The sequence below is a fragment of the Netta rufina genome (assembly GCF_964035555.1).
Source record: "Netta rufina genome assembly, chromosome: 29".
NCBI lineage: Eukaryota > Metazoa > Chordata > Aves > Anseriformes > Anatidae > Netta > Netta rufina.
In genome coordinates, this window is record NC_140153.1 from 1,742,736 (window position 1) to 1,768,137 (window position 25,402).

A 25,402-nucleotide genomic window follows, 5' to 3' on the forward strand; every position below is an offset into this window, starting at 1 on the left:
CCCTGCCTCCCACACTGAGGGCTGCAGCCCATCTCCCAGGGCCCTGCCTGGAAGCAGCCTGCTCCCCGCCTCCAGCAGGGCCACCTCCAGACGCTCCACACAAGGTCCTGAAACAGAGGGGAACCCCGAGCCAGGAGCAGCAGCACGCCAACTGCCGCCTCCACGCAGCGCCACCTGAACGAAGCTTAAGCCTTGTCCAAAACACTTCTCTGCCCAGCCCGCTCCCGGGCTTACACACTCCTGTAGCTGAAGAAAGAGCTTCTCCCAAAGAGCCAAGCCAAACTTCTCCCAGGGCACCGTTCAGCTCTGAGCTTTTCCCTCACAGCCCAGCAGTTAGCAGAGCTTATCTTTAGCAGGCAATTTCTATACAATTAGCACAGCTTGCAGTCCAACCAAACTTCTAGGAACCAGCTCGGCTTCCTTATTATCTAGCATTCTTGCATTTCCTAGACGGTTCAGTCATGCGGACCCTCTGCCAAATCCTTACTAATCACCACCACACCAGCACCACAGGCTAGAGCCAGCCTTGACCGGAAAGAACTCACTCTACTCCAAGGAAGAAGACAACGCCGCAGGCAGCCCTGAGCACCCAGGGAGCAGAGGCTTCTTCCTGCCAGCCAGCCAGCCAGCCAGCCAGCAGCAGCTCCAGCGTGAGTGCCACATGGGGCTTGCTGCCGCTTCGTTTTATAGCCAGTGTTCCCTGAGCTGTGCCACTTCCCTCTTCCTTAACGGGCGTCACCACACCCAAGGATCCAGCACGTGGGCTTTGTGCTAACACTGATGGGCTTAATCCCAGGGCCAGCAGGAGGCTTGCCTGGGAAGAGGTGTCACCTCAGCCTGGGGCCACAAAGGGGGAGACAGAAGGGGAGGGGGCGACCCATGCTCAGCGTCCTTACGTCTTACGGCTGCTGCTAACCCTATTGCCAATGAGCAGGAGCAGGGGGGAGCGCTCACGGCCCCAAGGCACGTTGCTGGCTCCTGCTCCACTGGGCGGCCACCAGCCCCACGGCCATTTCTGCAAGGCTGCCCTCCAGCAAGGGACCGGCCCTGCACTCACCGTGTGCAGCGCTCAGCCATCCCTGCTCTCCGGCCTCTTCCTCTGCGCTTCTTGCCCGAGACGGTGCCTCGCTTCTGCGGAGCAGCGCCACTTGGCAGAGCTGGTCGCGCTCCCGGGCGGAGAAGGCCAGGCAAAGCAGAACTGCCAGCACCTCTCCTGCTCTCTGCCCTAATGCCCTGGGCCTCCCAGCACCAGCGAGTGCCCTCCCCCGGAGCCTCCACTACGCCCCGCAGGGCTGCTTTCCTGCCTCGGAACACAGAAAGAGGAAGAGAGAGAGGAGTGGATGAAGGAAACCTTTATTGTGCCCGGCACGGCAGGAGAAGTGGACAGAGAGCTGGAGCAGGAGCCAGCGGGGCTGGCTGTGGCGTGTCGGGGGGACAGAGGATCTTCTCCAGAGCGTGGCTTCTGGTTGCGCAAGCTCCGGCGGTGCGGCACTGCAGCTCGGGAGGACTTGGTCCATGGGCCCCACAGGCCTTGAAGGGTCTTGCTTCTGCTGCGGAGAGCAGGAGGGGGGAAGAGAGAGCGGGAGAGCAGAGGGCAGGCTGGGCGCAAGGCCCTGGCCATGGAGGAAGGAGGAGTAGAATAGGGCGCGAGAGGCCGAAGGGGCCGGCACAGCCAGCTGCCCAGGCCTTGGCTGGGGCTGGAGATGCTCAGCGCTCCTCAGCGCCCCGTGCCCACGAGCTCAGCCATGCGTCGCGGCAGCTGGCAGGGGGTCTGGGGCAGGACATGGCTTTAGCAGGGCCCACAGGTGTCCCACAGCTTCTTGCTGTAGCGCGGCAAGAGGTAGGGGCTGCAGGCGGGAGAAGCGTAGGGCCTGCCAAAGGTGCAGAGGCCCCCCGAGCCCTGGGTGGCCCCCGCGCCGTAGAGGCCCCCCAGCCCCAGGGAGCCCCCAAAGGCGGGTGCTCCGGAGGAGCCCACCACGGCTTGCTGGGGGAAGGAGCTGAGGATGGGGCCGGGGAAGGTGACGACAACGGGAGGCGGCTGGATGAAGGCCGTCGAGTCGGGGCACTGCCGCGCGCACAGCTCGTTGCAGCTCTCAGCGATGGGCTGGGGGACGGCGACGCTGGTTTTCGGTGGGCACAGGTCGTAGCAAGCCATCTTGCGGGATTGGACGGTGCTCTGCAAGAGGGCACAGAGTGCGATCCGAGGGAGCAGTAGACGGCAGCTGGCCAGGCTGAGGCGCAGGGGCCAGGGGCAGGGGCCAGCGGCAGGAGGAGAAGCGCTCGCAGACTTACCCTGTTCCCCAAGGAGAAGGCGGTCAGAGCAGTGCTTGTGAGAGCCCCGCGCAGGCCGAGCTTTTATCCAGGCCCCACCATTGCGCAGCGCCCGCTGGGCCAATGAGCAGAGGCGGCACTCCCTCCTGCCGAGGCCAGGCTGTCCTGCTCCTGCCCTCCCTGAGTCAGCATCCCCTGTCCGGACCAGCACAGGCCCCTTTGCTGGCTTCCCTCCCCTTTCCGCTTGGCGAGCCAAATGCGTGGTGCTGAGCAGGCAGTGCCCGAGAGGAGCGCCTTTGATTTGGCGTTTCGTCACCTCGCCCCTCTGGAGATAACAACTGCAGTGCGTACGTCATGGAGGCGCTGGCGTGTGGCTGCTCCTTGCCCAGCGCCACGACCCCGCTCTGCCCTGGGGCTCTCCACAGCGCGCACGCGGCCACCCTGAGACCAAGCCCCTGGGGAAGAGCTGCGGCACGCAGGGTGCTGGCAGCCCGCCCGTGTCACACTGCATGCCCTCTTAGGCACGCAGGGGATGAGACGGCAGCGGGGCTAATTTGCCCATTAGGTGAGGGCTGGCGAGCGTCCGAGCGGGGTAATTGCAGGGGCTGAGGGAGCGGGTGGGGGCTGGCGAGGAACCGGCGTCAGCACAACAGCCCCGTGGCGTGCAGGGAGGAGGCTGGGGCTCGGCCACCACGGGCCACGTGCCCCCAGCGCGGCCAGCTCCTCCCCGCACTCGCCAGCCCCCATAAAAGCGTGGTCCTGGGCAAGCGCTGGCATCCGCCGCTCCTGCCTGGCTCTGCACGGGAAAAGGGTGGGCGGCAGGTGTAATACACAATAAATGTTTGTTCATTGTCTTTTGTATTATAAAAACAAGGAGTTCTGTTTGAGGAACGGGAGTTGTGAAAACTCCCTGCTGAAGTAAGGAGCTGTATAATGCTTTGCTAGACACTATGAAAATTCTTTTGCTTAATGTAACAAAATCGAGAACCCCCTCCCCTTCTCTCCTTCTGCATCTCAGTAGCCTCTTTTGTTAAAAAACCACTGCTGCAAAGTTCATGTAACCATCTCCTGATAAGTTGTTAAACTAGTGTATCAACATCTTGCCTTCCTGTCTCACGCTGGGCCAACATGACCAAATAAAGAAAGAAGTTGAGCCACAACGCGGAGGAAGACTACGGCCTTCATCTTCACGACCACCAGAGGGACAGAGACGACCCCCTAGCAACAGTGCGCGCAGTCGCAGAATACACCAGGATGTGCTGTGTAATCCCAGATTTACCAAGATATAAAAAGGGACCCTGGCGGAGGTGAGGTGCGCGCCGTTGGCGGAGCCGAGACTCCCCGGCCGCCCAGCGCTGTTTTGCTTGCTGTTGCTTACTCAATAAATTCCTTTCTATTATTAATGCAATGCTCTCTGAAAATTAATTAAGGGGGCAACTTATAACACCGTGACTCGGATGAAGGCAATCTGATTGAAAGACCTTCGGAGGGGGCGCCCCGCTGATTTCAGCGGCCTTCGCTAGGACTGCTTTCATTCAAATCCTTCACCGACGAACCCTAAATTCGGCAGCAAGCAAATAAAGCCGGCAGCCCCTAGTAATCTTTGTGCACGAAGACCGAACGAAGACTCAGGAGTGAGTAAGTATAGGCCGGTGATCCGTTCGGTTGGGGTTGGGTATCCTGGAGCGTGTCGCTGTGAGACGTCCAATTGCGGACGAAGCGAGTGTGGACCCCTCGGTAGTGCGGTTCCCACATCCCGCGAGGGACTGGGCCACGAAAAGGGGGAAGCGATTCATGCGTGTGTGTGTGAAGGCGCTCCGGAAGATGGGACAGAAGAAGAGTAAGCCTTCTGGTCCCATGGGTGGGGTAATGTGTGATGTTAGGTTACCCCTGGATTAATGATTAAAAATTGGCAGGATTCCCCTTTTAGGCGGGGAAGGAATAAAGTAAAAATTATACATTACTGTGTTGAAGTTTGGGGTGGTAAACAGATTTGAGGAGACCACCTTTACTGGCCTGTATTTGGGCCCTTTGAAGATTGGGTTTGCCAGGCCCTAAATATTTATGTAAACTCAAAAGAACCTTTTAGTTTGGAAGAAAGTGAATATGCACATTTGTGGATCAGCTCGGAAACTCGAGCCAATTTATATCCTCTAAAAGAAAAAGGAGGGGATGGGAGGCACAAGATAAACCAAGAATTAGAGATTCCAGCCCCACTGCCTCCCTATATTCCACCACCCCCACCTGCAGCCTCTCCGACTCCCGGGCTTCCTAATCTGCAACCCCGGGGAGACTCTGATAGCAACTCTGATTCTAGCACTCAGGGACCAGTGACTAGGAATATGTGGCAGTCCCCATTAACTCCGGGGACGTCTGAGATTTTAAGAAAGAGACAGGAGGAGGGTAAGCGAGCTTTAATGGCAACTGGCATAATGTTTGCAGCTGCTGAGGAATAATTCTAACTGGAATAATAACTGTACATTGTATATCGTATATATAAAAGCCCGGGCATTTTTGTTAAAGTGTTCTTTTATACATATGTTAATATGTTAATATGTAAATATAAGAACTGCCATTGAGGTGTATGTCTAAGGGAACAAAATTTGCCCAGGCATATTATCGGCTCATCAGGTTTAAATGTCCCCAGTGTAATTGTCTACAGGCAGTTAATTTACAGTGGTCTGTTTTTACTTGTGTATCTGTATATTGTGGATTTTGGAGGGATTGGGATTGACTAGTAAAGAGCTTCTAGGAAAACGGTGGAATATTAACCACTGTAGATTAGAATAGGAAAAGTTCAAAGCAAAGAAATCCCGAGGAAAAGCCTCCTAGGATGTATACTAACACATTGGAGGGATATAGTGGGGTGAGAGGGTACAGAAAGTAAAAGAACTCTTATCAAATATTGTAATCAGTGGTGGCCACTTTATAAACTAGAGGATGGAGCGGAGTGGCCCCTAAATGGAACTACTAATTATAACACCATATTACAGTCAATGTTTTTGTGGAGAGAAGGAAAACAGGATGAAATGTTGTATATTGATGTTGTTTCAGCATCTTGGAGGGAAAAGGTATGGAATTAAGTTGGCCCCTGACTGAGCCTTTGATGTCGGCATTAGAAAAGTAAAGGCTAGAGAAAGATAAAGGAAGTGTTAAAAGGTTTGTTGAAAGTGTTAAAGGTATTCGAAGTTGAATGAGCAGGGAAAGGTGATGTAGGCATTATCTAAGTAACAGTCTAGAAGTTTTGGTATATTTGCATATTTGCTGTGGTGTTTGTTCAGTTTCCCAAGCATCGGGGAGGGGGGAACAGCCTGCTCCACCAGAGGCCTCTCCAGCAGCCGCAGGGGGGCTTCGGCTCCAGCGCCTGGAGCGCCTCCCCCCCCCTCCTTCTGCACTGACTTTGGTGTCTGCGGGGGGGTTTCTCGCTCTCCCAACTGCTGTTGAGCAGCAGGTTTTTGTTTGTTTCTTTGTTTGTTTGTTTGTTTTCGTGGATGTGCTCTCACAGAGGCACGGACTGTGTTGCTATGGCTTGGCTCTGGGCAGCAGTGGGCCCCTTTAGGGCCAGATGAAATTGTCCCTTATCTACCACGGGGAGGTTTCTGTTTTTGTTTTGTTTTGCTTTGTTTTGTTTTTTTCACGGGGGCTGCCACTGCAGTTTCGCACCCCCACACCCCTCACACCCCCCCGAACCTTGCCATCAAACCCAATACACTGGGGCAGCTAAGTCATTACTGACTTGTAAAGTATCAGGGATTAAATTAACTAATGAAACCCTAAATGTGATGGGGGTAGAAGGGACTGGGATAATAGTGCCACTTTTGGGGGATACCAAGCTGAGACTAGGGGATAAAATGATCACGGGGCAATTATTGTATGTATCCAAGGCAGAGACTAACTTGTTGGGAAGGGATTTGATGATTAAATTGGGCATTCAAATAGTAAATTGTTAGACTGGAATAACAGTGTTATTAATGGAGTGCTCTCTGGCCCTGAGAGCAAACATACATGTATATTCACCTCTGACTGGAAAGACCCTGAAATGGGGGCGGAAGCAACAATATAGGTGGACAATTTTACCTCAGGGGTTTACAGGGCCACCTATCTATTTGGGTAAATTCTAAAAAGATTTTGGAGTAATTACAACCTCCCAAGGAGATATTAATGTTATAAATATGTGGATCATTTTAAGGAAAATCGATACTCCCTGATGGGAGAGAAATGCTGAATAAAGTGATAATGAGGCAAATATTAACTGTTTTACATCAGAAGAGTCATTGGGAGGTGCAAGCAATGTGTGATGTTGTTCTAAGAAAGCATGTCTGTGTAGGAATATATACTTTAGGGAAGCACAGATGCAGAGGATGTACTATATGTCAAAGGGTAAATAAAATGGTCTTCTGTAACCTGTCTAGAGGGGGACGGGAGCCAGGGCTTTGACCTTTCCAAAGTATACAGGTAGACTTTACTGAGTTACTTGTTTGTCCTAATTGACCACGTGACTGAATGGGTGTAAAGCTTTACTGCAAGGATTAAAGCAGGCCTTAGAGATTGAGTGGGATTTTCACAGCCCTTGGCACCCCTCCTCTTCTGGAAAGGTAGAGCGAATGAATGGTGAAATTAAGAAACAACTAACAAAACTTGTGATGGAAACTAAGGCTTTTTGGGTAAAATGCTTACCCCTTGCACTGTTAAACATATGGACACAGCCCAGAACTGGTATAGGAATTTCTCCTTTTGAAATGCTATATGGTATGCCCTATGACTCGGAATTGCCACTTGATCACCCTCAATTCTAATTAAGACTTGGAAAGAGACTTTTTTTAACACCACTATGGGGAAGGCCCCTCTGTTGTTTTGCTTACCACAGAAACGGCTATTCAAACTGCGCAGAAAGAATGGACGCATGCCAGCCGTGTGAAAGGACCAGTCCGGGAAGGTAAATGGGAGGCAGCTCCAGGCCCTGACGACTTGAAGCTGACACTAAGACGGACTCGATAAGTATTGTATATTATCTGTGTATCGTGGGAAGGGGAGGAGGCCCTGTTTCGAAGGCTCCCTGGTAGGTTCCCCTGAAGAACACTGCTGCTGCCAAGAAGAACCGATACCTTGTAGTTCGCTGCAACCGAACTGACAAGTGAGGCAGAGAAGTGAAAACGGTGGGGGACTGAGGGGCCGACAATTTAGATGGGCTCCGACCACCTCCTATGATACATGGGAGTCAGTATCATCGTTTTGGTCAGCTATGGGTCTGCGCATCCCCACCAGCCTTTTAAATGGAGCTTAATCAGATGGGAGGATCAATTCATCATCCAGCAAACAACGACAGCGGGTGCTCCCAGTTTCCGCATCACATTATGTGACCTGGCGTCAGTGCAGCCATGCTTTAACCGATCAGGATTTTATTTCTGCCCAAGTTCTAACCCGGGAAAGGTGTACTGTAATTATCCAAACGCATATTGTTGTGCATACTGGGGGTGTGAAACCATTGCTACGGACTGGACACTCGGGGCTGGTCGGAATAAATTCTTACAAGTGGGATATGGGCCGCAAGGTTGTAACTGACAAGTGGATCCCCGTTACAGGTGGCAAGGGCATGGTATAGGGTATACAGGAACCTTCCACGGAAATGAAGAAATTTGCAAGGTTCTATATATAAATATAACAAACTTGGACGATACTAGCTGGGTACTAGGAAAAATGTCAGATTTTACGAACACGGAACAGATAGGGGAGGACTCATACTAATAAAAAGAAGGATGCTGATAGGCTCAGGCAGTAGGACCAAATGAGGTATTGTCAGAAAGTGTCCAGGGAATCCAGCCTGCGGAAAATACTACAGTGGCAACCCTCAGCAGCCCTATGAGCTCAGGTAAAGCCAAGAATGATAACATAGCTGAGAATAACATATGGGGGGGTCATGAATGCTAGCTACCAATTATTAAGCAAAACAAACCCAAATGTAACAAAACACTGTTGATTATGCTTTAGTATAAGGCCTTCATATTATGATGCTATTGGGGATCCTGGGGAGCCCACCTGCACAAACAAGAACAGCCCTCTACATTGCAGTTGGGGAAAAGACATAAGGGTAACACTAACACAAGTCACTGGAGGTGGTAGGTGTGTGGGCACGGTTCCTAGTGGGAAGTGTCACCTATGTAATACCATGGAGAATGGAAAACAATCAACCGAGTGGCTAATCCCAGCCAACAACGCTAGGTGGGTTTGTTCGTGAGTGGGCGTAACTCCTTGTCTATCACTAAAACTCTTTAATGCGTCTCGTGATTTTTGTATACAGGTGATAATTATACCAAGGATTCTATACCACCCTGAGGATTGTATGTATACCCAGCACACAGTGGCAAGTTATCATCTGGAAAGACGGGAACCATTCACGGCTCTAACTTTGGCCACCCTAATAATCCTGGGAGGAGCTGGAGTGGGGACCAGGGTAGCCTCATTGGTTAAACAAAATCAAGAATTTACTTCCTTACGCGTTGCTGTGGACGAGGACCTGACCCAAATTGAACAATCCATCTCGGCCCTGGAAAATCTATCAGGTCACTTTCAGAGGTAGTGTTACAAAATCTGGGGCCGGTCCTCTTTAATATCTTCATCGATGATCTGGACGAGGGCATCGAGTGCACCCTCAGTAAGTTCGCAGATGACACCAAGTTAGGTGCGTGTGTCGATCTGCTTGAGGGTAGGAAAGCTCTGCAGGAGGATCTGGATAGGCTGCACCGATGGGCTGAGGTCAACTGCATGAAGTTCAACAAGGCCAAGTGCCGGGTCCTGCACCTGGGGCGCAATAACCCCAAGCAGAGCTACAGGCTGGGAGAGGAACGGTTGGAGAGCTGCCAGGCAGAAAAGGACCTGGGAGTGATGGTGGATAGTCGGCTGAATATGAGCCAGCAGTGTGCTCAGGTAGCCAAGAAGGCCAACGGCATCCTGGCTTGTATCAGGAACAGCGTGACCAGCAGGGCTAGGGAGGTGATCGTCCCCCTGTACTCAGCTCTGGTGAGGCCGCACCTCGAGTACTGTGTTCAGTTTTGGGCCCCTTGCTACAAGAAGGACATCGAGGTGCTTGAGCGGGTGCAGAGAAGGGCGACGAAGCTGGTGAGGGGCCTGGAGAACAAGTCCTGTGAGGAGCGGCTGAGGGAGCTGGGCTTGTTCAGCCTGGAGAAGAGGAGGCTCAGGGGTGACCTTATCGCTCTTTTTAGGTACCTCAAGGGAGGCTGTAGCGAGGTGGGGGTTGGTCTGTTCTCCCACGTGCCTGGTGACAGGACGAGGGGGAATGGGCTTAAGTTGAGCCAGGGGAGTTTTAGGTTAGATGTTAGGAAGAACTTCTTCACTGAAAGGGTTGTTAGACATTGGAACAGGCTGCCCAGGGAAGTGGTGGAGTCACCATCCCTGGAAGTCTTCAAAAGACGTTTAGATGTAGAGCTTAGGGATATGGTTTAGTGGAGGGCTGTTAGCGTTAGGTTGGAGGTTGGACTCGATGACCTTGAGGTCTCTTCCAACCTAGAAATTCTGTGATTCTGTGAAAATTGTAGGGGATTAGATTTGGTATTTTTCAACAGGACGGGCTGTTTGCAGCCCTGAAAGAGGAATGCTGTGTGTATGCTGATCACACTGGAGTGGTAAGAGATACAATGGCAAGACCCAGGGAAGGGTTGGAAAAAAGGAAACGGGAGAATGAAGCCCGACAGAGCTGGTACGAATCTTGGTTTAATTATTCACATTGCCTTACTACTTTATTATCAACAATAGCAGGACCTTTGTTGTTATTAATAATAGCACTAACTTTTGGACCATGTATTTTTAATAAATTGATTGCGATTGTAAAGGGATGTTTAGAAGCGGCATATCTAATGCTCATACATGCCAAATACGAGCCAATAAGTACCAACAAAGGAATCAAGGAAACATTAGTTCTTAGTAGCCAGGCATTGCAGAGATTCAATGAACAAAATGAGTAACTAAAAGAAAAAGGAGGGATTGTAATACACAATAAATGTTTGTTCATTGTCTTTTGTATTATAAAAACAAGGAGTTCTGTTTGAGGAACGGGAGTTGTGAAAACTCCCTGCTGAAGTAAGGAGCTGTATAATGCTTTGCTAGACACTATGAAAATTCTTTTGCTTAATGTAACAAAATCGAGAACCCCCTCCCCTTCTCTCCTTCTGCATCTCAGTAGCCTCTTTTGTTAAAAAACCACTGCTGCAAAGTTCATGTAACCATCTCCTGATAAGTTGTTAAACTAGTGTATCAACATCTTGCCTTCCTGTCTCACGCTGGGCCAACATGACCAAATAAAGAAAGAAGTTGAGCCACAACGCGGAGGAAGACTACGGCCTTCATCTTCATGACCACCAGAGGGACAGAGACGACCCCCTAGCAACAGTGCGCGCAGTCGCAGAATACACCAGGATGTGCTGCGTAATCCCAGAATTACCAAGATATAAAAAGGGACCCTGGCGGAGGTGAGGTGCGCGCCGTTGGCGGAGCCGAGACTCCCCGGCAGCCCAGCGCTGTTTTGCTTGCTGTTGCTTACTCAATAAATTCCGTTCTATTATTAATGCAATGCTCTCTGAAAATTAATTAAGGGGGCAACTTATAACAGCGGGGCCTCGTCAGGCAGGGGCCGGTGTGGGGCTCCCTGGCCACCAGAGCTCTGCCGGACGCGCTGTGGGCAGAGGGGCTCTGTGGGGGCAGGCGAGGGCCGCGGGCACGCAGGGAGCAGGCGTGGAGAGCCGGGGCGGGCTGAGGAGGGAGTCCCCTGGCTGTGGCACGGGCCCTGCTCTGCCAGGGCATCTCCTCACTCACAGCACCGGCCCTGGGGGCTTTGCATTGCAGGCTCAGCTCTCTCACACCAAGATGGCTTGCAACGACCTGTACCCGCCGAAAACCAGCGTCGCCGTCCCCCAGCCCATCGCTGAGAGCTGCAACGAGCTGTGCGCGCAGCAGTGCCCCGACTCGACGGCCTTCATCCAGCCGCCCCCCGTTGTCGTCACCTTCCCCGGCCCCATCCTCAGCTCCTTCCCCCAGCAAGCCGTGGTGGGCTCCTCCGGAGCACCCGCCTTTGGGGGCTCCCTGGGGCTGGGGGGCCTCTACGGCGCGGGGGCCACCCAGGGCTCGGGGGGCCTCTGCACCTTTGGCAGGCCCTACGCTTCTCCCGCCTGCAGCCCCTACCTCTTGCCGCGCTACAGCAAGAAGCTGTGGGACACCTGTGGGCCCTGCTAAAGCCACGCCCGTGCCACCTCTTCTCCTCCTCGTCCTTCCTCCTCCTCCTCTTCACAGACACGTGACTCCTCCGGTGCTGCCCCCCAGGGCCCTTTCTTGGCCCCGGGCCGGCCAGCGCCTGGCAGAAGCCTGAAGGAAGAACGCCTCTCTGGAAGCCCCAGGCACCACCGGCCTGCCTGGGCCTTGCTCGCGGCTCTGTGCTTGTGTCCTTTCCTGCCTTGACAATAAAGCAAGCCTGCATCCAATGCCTGCCTCTCCGCCTTTCCTTCCCAGGCCCCACGGGGGCTCCAGGGCTCCCTCCGCCTGCACATGGCCCCTTCGCTCTCCCAGCCCCCCAAAGAGCTGGGGCGCCCTGGACAAAGTCCCTGGCAGCCCTGCCTCCCACACTGAGGGCTGCAGCCCATCTCCCAGGGCCCTGCCTGGAAGCAGCCTGCTCCCCGCCTCCAGCAGGGCCGCCTCCAGACGCTCCACACAAGGTCCTGAAACAGAGGGGAACCCCGAGCCAGGAGCAGCAGCACGCCAACTGCCGCCTCCACGCAGCGCCACCTGAACGAAGCTTAAGCCTTGTCCAAAACACTTCTCTGCCCAGCCCGCTCCCGGGCTTACACACTCCTGTAGCTGAAGAAAGAGCTTCTCCCAAAGAGCCAAGCCAAACTTCTCCCAGGGCACCGTTCAGCTCTGAGCTTTTCCCTCACAGCCCAGCAGTTAGCAGAGCTTATCTTTAGCAGGCAATTTCTATACAATTAGCACAGCTTGCAGTCCAACCAAACTTCTAGGAACCAGCTCGGCTTCCTTATTATCTAGCATTCTTGCATTTCCTAGACGGTTCAGTCATGCGGACCCTCTGCCAAATCCTTACTAATCACCACCACACCAGCACCACAGGCTAGAGCCAGCCTTGACCGGAAAGAACTCACTCTACTCCAAGGAAGAAGACAACGCCGCAGGCAGCCCTGAGCACCCAGGGAGCAGAGGCTTCTTCCTGCCAGCCAGCCAGCCAGCCAGCCAGCAGCAGCTCCAGCGTGAGTGCCACATGGGGCTTGCTGCCGCTTCGTTTTATAGCCAGTGTTCCCTGAGCTGTGCCACTTCCCTCTTCCTTAACGGGCGTCACCACACCCAAGGATCCAGCACGTGGGCTTTGTGCTAACACTGATGGGCTTAATCCCAGGGCCAGCAGGAGGCTTGCCTGGGAAGAGGTGTCACCTCAGCCTGGGGCCACAAAGGGGGAGACAGAAGGGGAGGGGGCGACCCATGCTCAGCGTCCTTACGTCTTACGGCTGCTGCTAACCCTATTGCCAATGAGCAGGAGCAGGGGGGAGCGCTCACGGCCCCAAGGCACGTTGCTGGCTCCTGCTCCACTGGGCGGCCACCAGCCCCACGGCCATTTCTGCAAGGCTGCCCTCCAGCAAGGGACCGGCCCTGCACTCACCGTGTGCAGCGCTCAGCCATCCCTGCTCTCCGGCCTCTTCCTCTGCGCTTCTTGCCCGAGACGGTGCCTCGCTTCTGCGGAGCAGCGCCACTTGGCAGAGCTGGTCGCGCTCCCGGGCAGAGAAGGCCAGGCAAAGCAGAACTGCCAGCACCTCTCCTGCTCTCCGCCCTAATGCCCTGGGCCTCCCAGCACCAGCGAGTGCCCTCCCCCGGAGCCTCCACTACGCCCCGCAGGGCTGCTTTCCTGCCTCGGAACACAGAAAGAGGAAGAGAGAGAGGAGTGGATGCAGGAAACCTTTATTGTGCCCGGCACGGCAGGAGAAGTGGACAGAGAGCTGGAGCAGGAGCCAGCGGGGCTGGCTGTGGCGTGTCGGGGGGACAGAGGATCTTCTCCAGAGCGTGGCTTCTGGTTGCACAAGTTCCGGCGGTGCGGCACTGCAGCTCGGGAGGACTTGGTCCATGGGCCCCACAGGCCTTGAAGGGTCTTGCTTCTGCTGCGGAGAGCAGGAGGGGGGAAGAGAGAGCGGGAGAGCAGAGGGCAGGCTGGGCGCAAGGCCCTGGCCATGGAGGAAGGAGGAGTAGAATAGGGCGCGAGAGGCCGAAGGGGCCGGCACAGACAGCTGCCCAGGCCTTGGCTGGGGCTGGAGATGCTCAGCGCTCCTCAGCGCCCCATGCCCACGAGCTCAGCCATGCGTCGCGGCAGCTGGCAGGGGGTCTGGGGCAGGACATGGCTTTAGCAGGGCCCACAGGTGTCCCACAGCTTCTTGCTGTAGCGTGGCAAGAGGTAAGGGCTGCAGGCGGGAGAAGCGTAGGGCCTGCCAAAGGTGCAGAGGCCCCCCGAGCCCTGGGTGGCCCCCGCGCCGTAGAGGCCCCCCAGCCCCAGGGAGCCCCCAAAGGCGGGTGCTCCGGAGGAGCCCACCACGGCTTGCTGGGGGAAGGAGCTGAGGATGGGGCCGGGGAAGGTGATGACAACGGGGGGCGGCTGGATGAAGGCCGTCGAGTCGGGGCACTGCCGCGCGCACAGCTCGTTGCAGCTCTCAGCGATGGGCTGGGGGACGGCGACGCTGGTTTTCGGTGGGCACAGGTCGTAGCAAGCCATCTTGCGGGATTGGACGGTGCTCTGCAAGAGGGCACAGAGTGCGATACGAGGGAGCAGTAGACGGCAGCTGGCCAGGCTGAGGCGCAGGGGCCAGGGGCAGGGGCCAGCGGCAGGAGGAGAAGCGCTCGCAGACTTACCCTGTTCCCCAAGGAGAAGGCGGTCAGAGCAGTGCTTGCGAGAGCCCCGCGCAGGCCGAGCTTTTATCCAGGCCCCACCATTGCGCAGCGCCCGCTGGGCCAATGGGCAGAGGCGGCACTCCCTCCTGCCGAGGCCAGGCTGTCCTGCTCCTGCCCTCCCTGAGTCAGCATCCCCTGTCCGGACCAGCACAGGCCCCTTTGCTGGCTTCCCTCCCCTTTCCGCTTGGCGGGCCAAATGCGTGGTGCTGAGCAGGCAGTGCCCGAGAGGAGCGCCTTTGATTTGGCGTTTCGTCACCTCGCCCCTCTGGAGATAACAACTGCAGTGCGTACGTCATGGAGGCGCTGGCGTGTGGCTGCTCCTTGCCCAGCGCCACGACCCCGCTCTGCCCTGGGGCTCTCCACAGCGCGCACGCGGCCACCCTGAGACCAAGCCCCTGGGGAAGAGCTGCGGCACGCAGGGTGCTGGCAGCCCGCCCGTGTCACACTGCATGCCCTCTTAGGCACGCAGGGGATGAGACGGCAGCGGGGCTAATTTGCCCATTAGGTGAGGGCTGGCGAGCGTCCGAGCGGGGTAATTGCAGGGGCTGAGGAAGCGGGTGGGGGCTGGCGAGGAACCGGCGTCAGCACAACAGCCCCGTGGCGTGCAGGGAGGAGGCTGGGGCTCGGCCACCACGGGCCACGTGCCCCCAGCGCGGCCAGCTCCTCCCCGCACTCGCAGGCCCCCATAAAAGCGTGGTCCTGGGCAAGCGCTGGCATCCGCCGCTCCTGCCTGGCTCTGCACGGGAAAAGGGTGGGTGGCGGGGCCTCGTCGGGCAGGGGCCAGTGTGGGGCTCCCTGGCCACCAGAGCTCTGCCGGACGCGCTGTGGGCAGAGGGGCTCTGTGGGGGCAGGCGAGGGCCGCGGGCACGCAGGGAGCAGGCGTGGAGAGCCGGGGCGGGCTGAGGAGGGAGTCCCCTGGCTGTGGCACGGGCCCTGCTCTGCCAGGGCATCTCCTCACTCACAGCACCGGCCCTGGGGGCTTTGCATTGCAGGCTCAGCTCTCTCACACCAAGATGGCTTGCAACGACCTGTACCCGCCGAAAACCAGCGTCGCCGTCCCCCAGCCCATCGCTGAGAGCTGCAACGAGCTGTGCGTGCGGCAGTGCCCCGACTCGACGGCCTTCATCCAGCCGCCCCCCGTTGTCGTCACCTTCCCCGGCCCCATCCTCAGCTCCTTCCCCCAGCAAGCCGTGGTGGGCTCCTCCGGAGCACCCGCCTTTGGGGGCTCCCTGGGGCTGGGGGGCCTCTACGGCGCGGGGGCCACCCAGGGCTCGGGGGGCCTCTGCACCTTTGGCAGGCCCTACGCTTCTCCCGCCTGCAGCCCCTACCTCTTGCCGCGCTACAGCAAGAAGCTGTGGGACACCTGTGGGCCCTGCTAAAGCCACGCCCGTGCCACCTCTTCTCCTCCTCGTCCTTCCTCCTCCTCCTCTTCACAGACACGTGACTCCTCCGGTGCTGCCCCCCAGGGCCCTTTCTTGGCCCCGGGCCGGCCAGCGCCTGGCAGAAGCCTGAAGGAAGAACGCCTCTCTGGAAGCCCCAGGCACCACCGGCCTGCCTGGGCCTTGCTCGCGGCTCTGTGCTTGTGTCCTTTCCTGCCTTGACAATAAAGCAAGCCTGCATCCAATGCCTGCCTCTCCGCCTTTCCTTCCCAGGCCCCGCGGGGGCTCCAGGGCTCCCTCCGCCTGCACATGGCCCCTTCGCTCTCCCAGCCCCCCAAAGAGCCGGGGCGCCCTGGACAAAGTCCCCGGCAGCCCTGCCTCCCACACTGAGGGCTGCAGCCCATCTCCCAGGGCCCTGCCTGGAAGCAGCCTGCTCCCCGCCTCCAGCAGGGCCGCCTCCAGACGCTCCACACAAGGTCCTGAAACAGAGGGGAACCCCGAGCCAGGAGCAGCAGCACGCCAACTGCCGCCTCCACGCAGCGCCACCTGAACGAAGCTTAAGCCTTGTCCAAAACACTTCTCTGCCCAGCCCGCTCCCGGGCTTACACACTCCTGTAGCTGAAGAAAGAGCTTCTCCCAAAGAGCCAAGCCAAACTTCTCCCAGGGCACCGTTCAGCTCTGAGCTTTTCCCTCACAGCCCAGCAGTTAGCAGAGCTTATCTTTAGCAGGCAATTTCTATACAATTAGCACAGCTTGCAGTCCAACCAAACTTCTAGGAACCAGCTCGGCTTCCTTATTATCTAGCATTCTTGCATTTCCTAGACGGTTCAGTCATGCGGACCCTCTGCCAAATCCTTACTAATCACCACCACACCAGCACCACAGGCTAGAGCCAGCCTTGACCGGAAAGAACTCACTCTACTCCAAGGAAGAAGACAACGCCGCAGGCAGCCCTGAGCACCCAGGGAGCAGAGGCTTCTTCCTGCCAGCCAGCCAGCCAGCCAGCCAGCAGCAGCTCCAGCGTGAGTGCCACATGGGGCTTGCTGCCGCTTCGTTTTATAGCCAGTGTTCCCTGAGCTGTGCCACTTCCCTCTTCCTTAACGGGCGTCACCACACCCAAGGATCCAGCACGTGGGCTTTGTGCTAACACTGATGGGCTTAATCCCAGGGCCAGCAGGAGGCTTGCCTGGGAAGAGGTGTCACCTCAGCCTGGGGCCACAAAGGGGGAGACAGAAGGGGAGGGGGCGACCCATGCTCAGCGTCCTTACGTCTTACGGCTGCTGCTAACCCTATTGCCAATGAGCAGGAGCAGGGGGGAGCGCTCACGGCCCCAAGGCACGTTGCTGGCTCCTGCTCCACTGGGCGGCCACCAGCCCCACGGCCATTTCTGCAAGGCTGCCCTCCAGCAAGGGACCGGCCCTGCACTCACCGTGTGCAGCGCTCAGCCATCCCTGCTCTCCGGCCTCTTCCTCTGCGCTTCTTGCCCGAGACGGTGCCTCGCTTCTGCGGAGCAGCGCCACTTGGCAGAGCTGGTCGCGCTCCCGGGCAGAGAAGGCCAGGCAAAGCAGAACTGCCAGCACCTCTCCTGCTCTCCGCCCTAATGCCCTGGGCCTCCCAGCACCAGCGAGTGCCCTCCCCCGGAGCCTCCACTACGCCCCGCAGGGCTGCTTTCCTGCCTCGGAACACAGAAAGAGGAAGAGAGAGAGGAGTGGATGCAGGAAACCTTTATTGTGCCCGGCACGGCAGGAGAAGTGGACAGAGAGCTGGAGCAGGAGCCAGCGGGGCTGGCTGTGGCGTGTCGGGGGGACAGAGGATCTTCTCCAGAGCGTGGCTTCTGGTTGCACAAGTTCCGGCGGTGCGGCACTGCAGCTCGGGAGGACTTGGTCCATGGGCCCCACAGGCCTTGAAGGGTCTTGCTTCTGCTGCGGAGAGCAGGAGGGGGGAAGAGAGAGCGGGAGAGCAGAGGGCAGGCTGGGCACAAGGCCCTGGCCATGGAGGAAGGAGGAGTAGAATAGGGCGCGAGAGGCCGAAGGGGCCGGCACAGCCAGCTGCCCAGGCCTTGGCTGGGGCTGGAGATGCTCAGCGCTCCTCAGCGCCCCGTGCCCACGAGCTCAGCCATGCGTCGCGGCAGCTGGCAGGGGGTCTGGGGCAGGACATGGCTTTAGCAGGGCCCACAGGTGTCCCACAGCTTCTTGCTGTAGCGCGGCAAGAGGTAGGGGCTGCAGGCGGGAGAAGCGTAGGGCCTGCCAAAGGTGCAGAGGCCCCCTGAGCCCTGGGTGGCCCCCGCGCCGTAGAGGCCCCCCAGCCCCAGGGAGCCCCCAAAGGCGGGTGCTCCGGAGGAGCCCACCACGGCTTGCTGGGGGAAGGAGCTGAGGATGGGGCCGGGGAAGGTGACGACAACGGGGGGCGGCTGGATGAAGGCCGTCGAGTCGGGGCACTGCCGCGCGCACAGCTCGTTGCAGCTCTCAGCGATGGGCTGGGGGACGGCGACGCTGGTTTTCGGTGGGCACAGGTCGTAGCAAGCCATCTTGCGGGATTGGACGGTGCTCTGCAAGAGGGCACAGAGTGCGATCCGAGGGAGCAGTAGACGGCAGCTGGCCAGGCTGAGGCGCAGGGGCCAGGGGCAGGGGCCAGCGGCAGGAGGAGAAGCGCTCGCAGACTTACCCTGTTCCCCAAGGAGAAGGCGGTCAGAGCAGTGCTTGCGAGAGCCCCGCGCAGGCCGAGCTTTTATCCAGGCCCCACCATTGCGCAGCGCCCGCTGGGCCAATGGGCAGAGGCGGCACTCCCTCCTGCCGAGGCCAGGCTGTCCTGCTCCTGCCCTCCCTGAGTCAGCATCCCCTGTCCGGACCAGCACAGGCCCCTTTGCTGGCTTCCCTCCCCTTTCCGCTTGGCGGGCCAAATGCGTGGTGCTGAGCAGGCAGTGCCCGAGAGGAGCGCCTTTGATTTGGCGTTTCGTCACCTCGCCCCTCTGGAGATAACAACTGCAGTGCGTACGTCATGGAGGCGCTGGCGTGTGGCTGCTCCTTGCCCAGCGCCACGACCCCGCTCTGCCCTGGGGCTCTCCACAGCGCGCACGCGGCCACCCTGAGACCAAGCCCCTGGGGAAGAGCTGCGGCACGCAGGGTGCTGGCAGCCCGCCCGTGTCACACTGCATGCCCTCTTAGGCACGCAGGGGATGAGACGGCAGCGGGGCTAATTTGCCCATTAGGTGAGGGCTGGCGAGCGTCCGAGCGGGGTAATTGCAGGGGCTGAGGGAGCGGGTGGGGGCTGGCGAGGAACCGGCGTCAGCACAACAGCCCCGTGGCGTGCAGGGAGGAGGCTGGGGCTCGGCCACCACGGGCCACGTGCCCCCAGCGCGGCCAGCTCCTCCCCGCACTCGCCAGTCCCCATAAAAGCGTGGTCCTGGGCAAGCGCTGGCATCCGCCGCTCCTGCCTGGCTCTGCACGGGAAAAGGGTGGGTGGCGGGGCCTCGTCGGGCAGGGGCCGGTGTGGGGCTCCCTGGCCACCAGAGCTCTGCCGGACGCGCTGTGGGCAGAGGGGCTCTGTGGGGGCAGGCGTGGAGAGCCGGGGCGGGCTGAGGAGGGAGTCCCCTGGCTGTGGCACGGGCCCTGCTCTGCCAGGGCATCTCCTCACTCACAGCACCGGCCCTGGGGGCTTTGCATTGCAGGCTCAGCTCTCTCACACCAAGATGGCTTGCAACGACCTGTACCCGCCGAAAACCAGCGTTGCCGTCCCCCAGCCCATCGCTGAGAGCTGCAACGAGCTGTGCGCGCGGCAGTGCCCCGACTCGACGGCCTTCATCCAGCCGCCCCCCGTTGTCGTCACCTTCCCCGGCCCCATCCTCAGCTCCTTCCCCCAGCAAGCCGTGGTGGGCTCCTCCGGAGCACCCGCCTTTGGGGGCTCCCTGGGGCTGGGGGGCCTCTACGGCGCGGGGGCCACCCAAGGCTCGGGGGGCCTCTGCACCTTTGGCAGGCCCTACGCTTCTCCCGCCTGCAGCCCCTACCTCTTGCCGCGCTACAGCAAGAAGCTGTGGGACACCTGTGGGCCCTGCTAAAGCCACGCCCGTGCCACCTCTTCTCCTCCTCGTCCTTCCTCCTCCTCCTCTTCACAGACACGTGACTCCTCCGGTGCTGCCCCCCCCAGGGCCCTTTCTTGGCCCCGGGCCAGCCAGCGCCTGGCAGAAGCCTGAAGGAAGAATGCCTCTCTGGAAGCCCCAGGCACCACCGGCCTGCCTGGGCCTTGCTCGCGGCTCTGTGCTTGTGTCCTTTCCTGCCTTGACAATAAAGCAAGCCTGCATCCAATGCCTGCCTCTCCGCCTTTCCTTCCCAGGCCCCACGGGGGCTCCAGGGCTCCCTCCGCCTGCACATGGCCCCTTCGCTCTCCCAGCCCCCCAAAGAGCTGGGGCGCCCTGGACAAAGTCCCTGGCAGCCCTGCCTCCCACACTGAGGGCTGCAGCCCATCTCCCAGGGCCCTGCCTGGAAGCAGCCTGCTCCCCGCCTCCAGCAGGGCCGCCTCCAGACGCTCCACACAAGGTCCTGAAACAGAGGGGAACCCCGAGCCAGGAGCAGCAGCACGCCAACTGCCGCCTCCACGCAGCGCCACCTGAACGAAGCTTAAGCCTTGTCCAAAACACTTCTCTGCCCAGCCCGCTCCCGGGCTTACACACTCCTGTAGCTGAAGAAAGAGCTTCTCCCAAAGAGCCAAGCCAAACTTCTCCCAGGGCACCGTTCAGCTCTGAGCTTTTCCCTCACAGCCCAGCAGTTAGCAGAGCTTATCTTTAGCGGGCAATTTCTATACAATTAGCACAGCTTGCAGTCCAACCAAACTTCTAGGAACCAGCTCGGCTTCCTTATTATCTAGCATTCTTGCATTTCCTAGACGGTTCAGTCATGCGGACCCTCTGCCAAATCCTTACTAATCACCACCACACCAGCACCACAGGCTAGAGCCAGCCTTGACCGGAAAGAACTCACTCTACTCCAAGGAAGAAGACAACGCCGCAGGCAGCCCTGAGCACCCAGGGAGCAGAGGCTTCTTCCTGCCAGCCAGCCAGCCAGCCAGCCAGCAGCAGCTCCAGCGTGAGTGCCACATGGGGCTTGCTGCCGCTTCGTTTTATAGCCAGTGTTCCCTGAGCTGTGCCACTTCCCTCTTCCTTAACGGGCGTCACCACACCCAAGGATCCAGCACGTGGGCTTTGTGCTAACACTGATGGGCTTAATCCCAGGGCCAGCAGGAGGCTTGCCTGGGAAGAGGTGTCACCTCAGCCTGGGGCCACAAAGGGGGAGACAGAACGGGAGTGGGCGACCCATGCTCAGCGTCCTTACGTCTTACGGCTGCTGCTAACCCTATTGCCAATGAGCAGGAGCAGGGGGGAGCGCTCACGGCCCCAAGGCACATTGCTGGCTCCTGCTCCACTGCGCGGCCACCAGCCCCACGGCCATTTCTGCAAGGCTGCCCTCCAGCAAGGGACCGGCCCTGCACTCACTGTGTGCAGCGCTCAGCCATCCCTGCTCTCCGGCCTCTTCCTCTGCGCTTCTTGCCCGAGACGGTGCCTCGCTTCTGCGGAGCAGCGCCACTTGGCAGAGCTGGTCGCGCTCCCGGGCGGAGAAGGCCAGGCAAAGCAGAACTGCCAGCACCTCTCCTGCTCTCCGCCCTAATGCCCTGGGCCTCCCAGCACCAGCGTGTGCCCTCCCCCGGAGCCTCCACTACGCCCCGCAGGGCTGCTTTCCTGCCTCGGAACACAGAAAGAGGAAGAGAGAGAGGAGTGGATGCAGGAAACCTTTATTGTGCCCGGCACGGCAGGAGAAGTGGACAGAGAGCTGGAGCAGGAGCCAGCGGGGCTGGCTGTGGCGTGTCGGGGGGACAGAGGATCTTCTCCAGAGCGTGGCTTCTGGTTGCGCAAGCTCCGGCGGTGCGGCACTGCAGCTCGGGAGGACTTGGTCCATGGGCCCCACAGGCCTTGAAGGGTCTTGCTTCTGCTGCGGAGAGCAGGAGGGGGGAAGAGAGAGCGGGAGAGCAGAGGGCAGGCTGGGCGCAAGGCCCTGGCCATGGAGGAAGGAGGAGTAGAATAGGGCGTGAGAGGCCGAAGGGGCCGGCACAGCCAGCTGCCCAGGCCTTGGCTGGGGCTGGAGATGCTCAGCGCTCCTCAGCGCCCCGTGCCCACGAACTCAGCCATGCGTCGCGGCAGCTGGCAGGGGGTCTGGGGCAGGACATGGCTTTAGCAGGGCCCACAGGTGTCCCACAGCTTCTTGCTGTAGCGCGGCAAGAGGTAGGGGCTGCAGGCGGGAGAAGCGTAGGGCCTGCCAAAGGTGCAGAGGCCCCCCGAGCCCTGGGTGGCCCCCGCGCCGTAGAGGCCCCCCAGCCCCAGGGAGCCCCCAAAGGCGGGTGCTCCGGAGGAGCCCACCACGGCTTGCTGGGGGAAGGAGCTGAGGATGGGGCCGGGGAAGGTGACGACAACGGGGGGCGGCTGGATGAAGGCCGTCGAGTCGGGGCACTGCCGCGCGCACAGCTCGTTGCAGCTCTCAGCGATGGGCTGGGGGACGGCGACGCTGGTTTTCGGTGGGCACAGGTCGTAGCAAGCCATCTTGCGGGATTGGACAGTGCTCTGCAAGAGGGCACAGAGTGCGATACGAGGGAGCAGCAGACGGCAGCTGGCCAGGCTGAGGCACAGGGGCCAGGGGCAGGGGCCAGCGGCAGGAGGAGAAGTGCTCGCAGACTTACCCGGTTCCCCAAGGAGAAGGCGGTCAGAGCAGTGCTTGCGAGAGCCCCGCGCAGGCCGAGCTTTTATCCAGGCCCCACCATTGCGCAGCGCCCGCTGGGCCAATGGGCAGAGGCGGCACTCCCTCCTGCCGAGGCCAGGCTGTCCTGCTCCTGCCCTCCCTGAGTCAGCATCCCCTGTCCGGACCAGCACAGGCCCCTTTGCTGGCTTCCCTCCCCTTTCCGCTTGGCGGGCCAAATGCGTGGTGCTGAGCAGGCAGTGCCCGAGAGGAGCGCCTTTGATTTGGCGTTTCGTCACCTCGCCCCTCTGGAGATAACAACTGCAGTGCGTACGTCATGGAGGCGCTGGCGTGTGGCTGCTCCTTGCCCAGCGCCACGACCCCGCTCTGCCCTGGGGCTCTCCACAGCGCGCACGCGGCCACCCTGAGACCAAGCCCCTGGGGAAGAGCTGCGGCACGCAGGGTGCTGGCAGCCCGCCCGTGTCACACTGCATGCCCTCTTAGGCACGCAGGGGATGAGACGGCAGCGGGGCTAATTTGCCCATTAGGTGAGGGCTGGCGAGCGTCCGAGCGGGGTAATTGCAGGGGCTGAGGGAGCGGGTGGGGGCTGGCGAGGAACCGGCGTCAGCACAACAGCCCCGTGGCGTGCAGGGAGGAGGCTGGGGCTCGGCCACCACGGGCCACGTGCCCCCAGCGCGGCCAGCTCCTCCCCGCACTTGCCAGTCCCCATAAAAGCGTGGTCCTGGGCAAGCGCTGGCATCCGCCGCTCCTGCCTGGCTCTGCACGGGAAAAGGGTGGGTGGCGGGGCCTCGTCGGGCAGGGGCCGGTGTGGGGCTCCCTGGCCACCAGAGCTCTGCCGGACGCGCTGTGGGCAGAGGGGCTCTGTGGGGGCAGGCGAGGAGAGCCGGGGCGGGCTGAGGAGGGAGTCCCCTGGCTGTGGCACGGGCCCTGCTCTGCCAGGGCATCTCCTCACTCACAGCACCGGCCCTGGGGGCTTTGCATTGCAGGCTCAGCTCTCTCACACCAAGATGGCTTGCAACGACCTGTACCCGCCGAAAACCAGCGTCGCCGTCCCCCAGCCCATCGCTGAGAGCTGCAACGAGCTGTGCGCGCGGCAGTGCCCCGACTCAACGGCCTTCATCCAGCCGCCCCCCGTTGTCGTCACCTTCCCCGGCCCCATCCTCAGCTCCTTCCCCCAGCAAGCCGTGGTGGGCTCCTCCGGAGCACCCGCCTTTGGGGGCTCCCTGGGGCTGGGGGGCCTCTACGGCGCGGGGGCCACCCAGGGCTCGGGGGGCCTCTGCACCTTTGGCAGGCCCTACGCTTCTCCCGCCTGCAGCCCCTACCTCTTGCCGCGCTACAGCAAGAAGCTGTGGGACACCTGTGGGCCCTGCTAAAGCCACGCCCGTGCCACCTCTTCTCCTCCTCGTCCTTCCTCCTCCTCCTCTTCACAGACACGTGACTCCTCCGGTGCTGCCCCCCCCAGGGCCCTTTCTTGGCCCTGGGCCGGCCAGCGCCTGGCAGAAGCCTGAAGGAAGAACGCCTCTCTGGAAGCCCCAGGCACCACCGGCCTGCCTGGGCCTTGCTCGCGGCTCTGTGCTTGTGTCCTTTCCTGCCTTGACAATAAAGCAAGCCTGCATCCAATGCCTGCCTCTCCGCCTTTCCTTCCCAGGCCCCACGGGGGCTCCAGGGCTCCCTCCGCCTGCACATGGCCCCTTCGCTCTCCCAGCCCCCCAAAGAGCTGGGGCGCCCTGGACAAAGTCCCTGGCAGCCCTGCCTCCCACACTGAGGGCTGCAGCCCATCTCCCAGGGCCCTGCCTGGAAGCAGCCTGCTCCCCGCCTCCAGCAGGGCCGCCTCCAGACGCTCCACACAAGGTCCTGAAACAGAGGGGAACCCCGAGCCAGGAGCAGCAGCACGCCAACTGCCGCCTCCACGCAGCGCCACCTGAACGAAGCTTAAGCCTTGTCCAAAACACTTCTCTGCCCAGCCCGCTCCCGGGCTTACACACTCCTGTAGCTGAAGAAAGAGCTTCTCCCAAAGAGCCAAGCCAAACCTCTCCCAGGGCACCGTTCAGCTCTGAGCTTTTCCCTCACAGCCCAGCAGTTAGCAGAGCTTATCTTTAGCAGGCAATTTCTATACAATTAGCACAGCTTGCAGTCCAACCAAACTTCTAGGAACCAGCTCGGCTTCCTTATTATCTAGCATTCTTGCATTTCCTAGACGGTTCAGTCATGCGGACCCTCTGCCAAATCCTTACTAATCACCACCACACCAGCACCACAGGCTAGAGCCAGCCTTGACCGGAAAGAACTCACTCTACTCCAAGGAAGAAGACAACGCCGCAGGCAGCCCTGAGCACCCAGGGAGCAGAGGCTTCTTCCTGCCAGCCAGCCAGCCAGCCAGCCAGCAGCAGCTCCAGCGTGAGTGCCACATGGGGCTTGCTGCCGCTTCGTTTTATAGCCAGTGTTCCCTGAGCTGTGCCACTTCCCTCTTCCTTAACGGGCGTCACCACACCCAAGGATCCAGCACGTGGGCTTTGTGCTAACACTGATGGGCTTAATCCCAGGGCCAGCAGGAGGCTTGCCTGGGAAGAGGAGTCACCTCAGCCTGGGGCCACAAAGGGGGGGACAGAACGGGAGTGGGCGACCCATGCTCAGCGTCCTTACGTCTTACGGCTGCTGCTAACCCTATTGCCAATGAGCAGGAGCAGGGGGGAGCGCTCACGGCCCCAAGGCACATTGCTGGCTCCTGCTCCACTGCGCGGCCACCAGCCCCACGGCCATTTCTGCAAGGCTGCCCTCCAGCAAGGGACCGGCCCTGCACTCACTGTGTGCAGCGCTCAGCCATCCCTGCTCTCCGGCCTCTTCCTCTGCGCTTCTTGCCCGAGACGGTGCCTCGCTTCTGCGGAGCAGCGCCACTTGGCAGAGCTGGTCGCGCTCCCGGGCGGAGAAGGCCAGGCAAAGCAGAACTGCCAGCACCTCTCCTGCTCTCTGCCCTAATGCCCTGGGCCTCCCAGCACCAGCGTGTGCCCTCCCCCGGAGCCTCCACTACGCCCCGCAGGGCTGCTTTCCTGCCTCGGAACACAGAAAGAG

At 59.7% G+C, this 25,402-nt stretch overlaps 9 protein-coding genes across 9 annotated transcripts in view; 5 read left to right on the forward strand and 4 right to left on the reverse strand.

The window, feature by feature from the left end:
* Positions 1–25,402, forward strand: part of LOC311219722 (scale keratin-like) — a gene marked incomplete at both ends in the record, with an annotated part of 123,165 nt that overhangs the window by 41,083 nt on the left and 56,680 nt on the right. The window lies entirely within an intron of this gene.
* Positions 1,790–2,181, reverse strand: LOC311219792 (feather keratin 4-like; the record flags this gene model as incomplete). The annotated part of the gene is made up of 1 exon (XM_084303074.1): positions 1,790–2,181. The coding sequence occupies exon 1, from the start codon at positions 2,153–2,155 to the stop codon at positions 1,790–1,792; it is 366 nt and encodes a 121-aa protein (XP_084159200.1). The 5' UTR covers positions 2,156–2,181.
* On the forward strand, positions 7,811–11,514 carry LOC311219922 (feather keratin 4-like; the record flags this gene model as incomplete). Its single annotated transcript, XM_084303279.1, has 2 exons — positions 7,811–7,867; positions 11,128–11,514. The coding sequence occupies 2 exons, from the start codon at positions 7,811–7,813 to the stop codon at positions 11,512–11,514; spliced, it is 444 nt and encodes a 147-aa protein (XP_084159405.1).
* Positions 13,676–14,067, reverse strand: LOC311219807 (feather keratin 4-like; the record flags this gene model as incomplete). Its single annotated transcript, XM_084303088.1, has 1 exon — positions 13,676–14,067. The coding sequence occupies exon 1, from the start codon at positions 14,039–14,041 to the stop codon at positions 13,676–13,678; it is 366 nt and encodes a 121-aa protein (XP_084159214.1). The 5' UTR covers positions 14,042–14,067.
* On the forward strand, positions 15,231–15,596 carry LOC311219757 (feather keratin 4-like; the record flags this gene model as incomplete). The annotated part of the gene is made up of 1 exon (XM_084303038.1): positions 15,231–15,596. The coding sequence occupies one exon, from the start codon at positions 15,231–15,233 to the stop codon at positions 15,594–15,596; it is 366 nt and encodes a 121-aa protein (XP_084159164.1).
* Positions 17,758–18,149, reverse strand: LOC311219798 (feather keratin 4-like; the record flags this gene model as incomplete). Its single annotated transcript, XM_084303080.1, has 1 exon — positions 17,758–18,149. The coding sequence occupies exon 1, from the start codon at positions 18,121–18,123 to the stop codon at positions 17,758–17,760; it is 366 nt and encodes a 121-aa protein (XP_084159206.1). The 5' UTR covers positions 18,124–18,149.
* Positions 19,285–19,650, forward strand: LOC311219754 (feather keratin 4-like; the record flags this gene model as incomplete). Its single annotated transcript, XM_084303032.1, has 1 exon — positions 19,285–19,650. The coding sequence occupies one exon, from the start codon at positions 19,285–19,287 to the stop codon at positions 19,648–19,650; it is 366 nt and encodes a 121-aa protein (XP_084159158.1).
* On the reverse strand, positions 21,814–22,179 carry LOC311219753 (feather keratin 4-like; the record flags this gene model as incomplete). The annotated part of the gene is made up of 1 exon (XM_084303031.1): positions 21,814–22,179. One exon carries the CDS (start codon positions 22,177–22,179, stop codon positions 21,814–21,816), a length of 366 nt encoding a protein of 121 aa, XP_084159157.1.
* LOC311219818 (feather keratin 4-like) lies at positions 23,332–23,706 on the forward strand (the record flags this gene model as incomplete). Its single annotated transcript, XM_084303098.1, has 1 exon — positions 23,332–23,706. Exon 1 carries the CDS (start codon positions 23,341–23,343, stop codon positions 23,704–23,706), a length of 366 nt encoding a protein of 121 aa, XP_084159224.1. The 5' UTR covers positions 23,332–23,340.